Source organism: Pundamilia nyererei, unplaced genomic scaffold, assembly GCF_000239375.1.
Source record: "Pundamilia nyererei isolate P.nyererei 1_Seehausen unplaced genomic scaffold, PunNye1.0 scaffold00528, whole genome shotgun sequence".
Classification (NCBI taxonomy): domain Eukaryota; kingdom Metazoa; phylum Chordata; class Actinopteri; order Cichliformes; family Cichlidae; genus Pundamilia; species Pundamilia nyererei.
The window spans coordinates 380-4,964 of record NW_005187929.1 but is presented as its reverse complement, the minus strand read 5'-3'; the positions used below and the strand labels follow the sequence as shown (position 1 = coordinate 4,964).

Here is a 4,585-nt window from a genome sequence, read left to right as displayed (position 1 = left end):
TTCTTCTGTGGACATTGGCTGCTTTTCCTCTCCTGTTCAGTCCTTGTACGGGAGCTTTCTCACAGGAATGACAGTGAATCCCGCACACCTGAGCAGAGGTGCAGTTAGTTAGCATCAGCCTGTCTCACAAACTCATCATCTGTTCCAGTTTCTTTACCAAATCTGTCAAAAATGCCAACGATATCACAGCTTCTCATGAAAACAGGATTTTGTCTCCAACACGGTGATTCCAAAGAACTGTCAGCTGAAACTCTGCACATCTCAGCGTGGTGTCAGTGTGTCCTCAAAACCCCGAGGAAAGTGGACAGAAGAAGCTTCCTGTTCCAGCATGACAATGATGCAAACACACTGTCGGTGCAGTGAAAGCACACCTGGATCTGACACCACACAGCAGGACACCATCAGTCACGGACGGGCCTCCGCAGAGCCGCCCTCAGCTGAGGATCCTCACAGAGCTGACAGCTGCTCACACCAAATACACACTCCGTGTTTCCATGTGTGTGTACTGTATTTACATGTGTGTTTGCACAGTACTGTCAGAAAACGCTCTCAGGAAAAATAAGCAGCAGATTGATTTTCTGTGGATTTGTTCCACCCAGCGTGGAAGCAACACTCGAAGGAATCGTCTGTTTTTAGAGCCGACCCAGCGTCACAGAAGCCTGAAGTTCTTTTCTTTCTGTGCAGAAAACCATCCAGACCTCACCTATCGACTACATCCGGACCTTCCAGATGTTCAACCACCCACATGTGGTCTACACTCACAGGTACACGCACTCACACTGTGCCTGTGCTGATTGGCTGATGTGAAGTCAGCTGGTGGGTCACACACAGCTGTCAGTCAGAGGCTCGCTGACGTGATCGAACTCGTCGAGTTTCCGGTTTAATCGTCGTGTTTGCTGTTCGAGTCTCAGTAGCGACGTTAACACGCAGGAACTGATTGTGAGCTTAAAAAGTTAAAAATCTAAAGAAGCAGGAAGAACCAAACGTGTCAGGTCAGACACATTCATTTTCTGATGATCAGCTGATCGATTATGGATTATTGATGTGCTCTCTCTGCAGCTATCTGGGTCTGGGCCTGATGTCGGCTCGCCTCGCCATCTTGGGAGGCGTCGGTGCCCCGCCCCGTACGTACCTGACCTGTTTTTCTTTTTCTTGTTTTTCAGTTTTCAGATTTTCATCTCAGCCTGTTGTGCCCCCACCCACCCCCGCCCGGCAGATAAATAAGCCATTATCTAATCTTTTAATAACACACTGCAAGATTAATTCCTTGCTGGCCAGCTGTTGCTGCGGTTTAACTGCTGCAAGAAGCTGCAGCTCAGATCCTCTCTGCTGTCGGGCTGTTTATGTGCACGCAGGCGTCGCCGTGGCGGTGTCGCGTTCAGGCGTCCTGCTGGGACCGTTTTAACCACACATCATATATTTGTGACTTTTTGGAAAACTGCTGTAGCAGACTGACAGCATTTGGCTAAAGCAGGAAGTGTGTGCAAGCAAACTGCTGCAAACATGAGCCATCGTCACTGCAATAACCTCACCGCTGCCTCTGCTGGGGGTCGGAGGAACTGCAGGGCTGTGTGTCGTTTTACTGTTCGCGGGTTTGAGATGAGATAAACAGACAAACGTGTGTCTGTGTGTGTGTCTGTGTTTGTGTGTCTGTGTGTGTTTGTGTGTGTGTGTCTGTGTCTGTGTGTGTCTGTGTCTGTGTGTGTCTGTGTCTGTGTGCAGTAGGGGGCAGCCCGGAGCTGGTCAGCCCCTGCCTTGCTCCAGAGTACTCGGGCAGCTGGGAGCACGCTGACGTGGTCTACACTGTGAAAGGCCAGAGCACAGGTGAGCAGATCATCTCTGATTGGTGGTGTGGTTGCCATGGTTACTCATGATGCAGCTGGGGTTAGGAACCTTTTGTGTGCACGTGTGTTTCAGGGGAGCCGGTTTACGAGGCGTGCCTGAACAGAGTGGAGAAGGTTTTGTACCAGAAGGTGGCGAAGGCGTCCGGCGTGACCGACATGGACTTCTACGCCTTCTCCTTCTACTACGACCGCGCCGTCGACATCGGCGCCATCGGTGAGGAAATACTGCCGCTCTGCTGCTCGCCTGCAGGGGGCAGCATGTCACGCTGATCCATCATGGCGTAAACAGGAAGCCAAATAAACCTCGACGAGGGCGTGGCGTCCGTTGAAGCCGCAGAAACGCTCGGCGCTGCTGTGTTCGCGACTCAAACTTCTTTTTTGGCGGATTTTAGAAGACGAATCGTTTGTGAAGCCGCGCCGTTACAGGGGAAGTTACCCGGCACACCTGTTGTCCCCGGGGGGTGTCCCATTTATCAGAGCGTCCTGAATGTGGCCCGGCGTTACCTGCAGACCAGGTGTGAGGAAGGGTCAGAGTTGGAGCTTCACGTTCAGGCGGCGTTCGCTCACTGACTCGGGTTTAATCGCTCGTAGGCGCAACTTTCATCAGAGCTTCGTCCCAGACTTCCTGTTTTGTGTTTACCAGAGCCGATTGGCTCACAGCCGCCCCCGTCCCGCAAGCTGCCGTTTGTCACCTTTAACATGACGTTTGACTGTGGGAGCCCACAGTTCCTGAACACCGCTGATCCCAGAAAAGCTGGAAAACCGGGAACGTTCGTGTTAAGGAGCTGCTGCAGGTTTCTGTTTAACCCTCCTCTCTGTGCTCTGTGTCCAGACGAGAAGAAGGGAGGAAGCATCAGAGTGTCCGACTACACCGACGCAGCGAAGAAAGGTGAGACGGTGCCCTCTGCTGGACGTCACTCAGAGCTGCCGTCATCATCAATGAAGCCAGAACGTGTTTCTGACCCGACTCTAGTCCACATGATTGATTAGTTTATGCTAACCCCACAGAGGTCCAATTAAATGTTGATATCAGCAGATTTTTTTTAAATCTGTGACCGCTGTGGGTGTTTTTCTCCCTGCAGGGTGCAGCGACGTGTCCGTCGGTCCTCAGCGGAGCCCCTTCCTCTGTCTGGACCTGGTCTACATCTCAGCCCTGCTGCAGGAGCTCGGCTTCCCTCCACACAAGCAGTTCAGGGTGAGCTTCCTGTCTCGCTTCTATCGATTCCTTTAAAACCATCGATCCGTCTCACCTCTCTGACGTTGTCTGTGTCCCAGCTTGCGAGGACCATCAACCAGGTGGAGACCAGCTGGGCTCTGGGCGCCACTTTCCACTACATCGAGTCCCTGAAGGCACACTGAAGCTCTGAGCTTTTTTTATTTTGAAAAGCTCGGGGTCCTGCTTACTCTGAACACAGCTGACTGATGATGTTTGTGCCAAAGCAGAAATCTGAGCGGTGGGATAAAAACGTGACGTGTGTGAAAGCGGCTCATTCAGACCGGCGGTCAGGAGGCCGGGCTGAACTCGCTACGGTCCCAGCGTGGTTCATTAATCGAATATTTCACATTTTTAAGACCAAAAGGATGCGGTGGAGCCAAGGGTTTGTGAGCCAGTGACGGGAAAAAATAAAACCCTGTTTATGTGTTTGTTTGTTTTCCATTAGATAAACTTTTGTTAGTCCCACACGTGGGAAACTTGTTTGGTCACGGCACAAAGTTAACCATTTAACACGTTAGTGCTCTTCTTTTAGGTTTCTGGGATGTTGTTGGTAGTGTTGTGGGTTTTTCCGTAGATGTGTCGGTTTCTTGCGAGTTCTGCGTCGGTGTTTTGGGAATTTGGGTCGTTGTTTCTGAGCGTCGCCTGAATGACCATCAGCGTGTCTTCTCACCTGATCAAACTAAGCCGGGCTCAGTGTGAGCAGCTCGTTGGCGACTGATTGTTTTTATTCTGAAGGACTTCCTGTTTGTATCCCTGTAGTTTCATGATGAGCAGATGTTTAAACGGTTCCTGTAGAAACCCGTCTGTTTGGCTCTCAGGTGCTGAGACCGTAAGAGTCTGAGTCACGTGACTTTGGCGTCGCCTCCTCTGAAGAAGGGTTATTATGAACTGTGAATCATGGCGAGCTGCTCTGTGAGAGCCTCAAATAGACCTGAGTGTCCTTCTGTTACGTGGAGAAGCTCCTCCTCTCTGTAACGTTCGTCTCAGTGATGATCATCTTCAAACCACCGAAGCAGCAGCTGGGCTCTCAGCAGGCCAGAGCTACACCGGCTTATTTCACACAGAGCGGCTGTGCATCAGTCCCAATATTAAATTGAAGAATGTGAAATGTTTTCCTTCAGCTGATCCTGTGCTTCATATGAACGATGATGTTTGCAGGTTTTTAAGGATGTATTTTTATATTCTGAATCATAAACTCTGTATTGTGATCAATAATTCATTGGAATAAAAACTGGAAACAGCTTTAATTCATAAAAACCTGAAGGTTTCACTTAAACACATTCAGGAAAAATAAAGTTTAACAGAAGATGATGGAGGTGTGAAGATGTTTGTCCTCATTGTCCTGCAGCAGGAAGCCCACAAACACAGGTGTGCTTCAGGTGAGTGCGTGCAGGTCTGCTCTTCTCTTTTTGTAGGATGTGGCGGGCGGCTTTAACGCTTTCAGTGTGAATGAAAGCACCCGATTGGTTCCTTACCTTTGAAAGCAGGAAGCTGCATCAGCGTGGAGCGGCCCTGAAGTTTGCTC

At 50.3% G+C, this 4,585-nt stretch overlaps 1 protein-coding gene across 5 annotated transcripts in view; it reads left to right on the top strand.

The window, feature by feature from the left end:
- entpd6 (ectonucleoside triphosphate diphosphohydrolase 6) overlaps positions 1-4,371 on the top strand; it is a 12,385-nt gene extending 8,014 nt beyond the window's left edge. For 4 of the 5 annotated variants that reach the window (XM_005754249.2, XM_013907806.1, XM_013907804.1 and 1 more), the window contains 7 exons: positions 685-764; positions 1,060-1,124; positions 1,723-1,824; positions 1,918-2,058; positions 2,677-2,733; positions 2,927-3,039; positions 3,120-4,371. In XM_005754249.2, coding sequence (XP_005754306.1) covers positions 685-764; positions 1,060-1,124; positions 1,723-1,824; positions 1,918-2,058; positions 2,677-2,733; positions 2,927-3,039; positions 3,120-3,203 — 642 coding nt within the window. In that variant the 3' untranslated portion in view covers positions 3,204-4,371. The remainder of the gene's footprint in view (positions 1-684; positions 765-1,059; positions 1,125-1,722; positions 1,825-1,917; positions 2,059-2,676; positions 2,734-2,926; positions 3,040-3,119) is intronic. The other variant, XM_013907807.1, reaches the window with a different exon arrangement.
- The last annotated feature ends 214 nt before the right edge of the window (positions 4,372-4,585 follow it).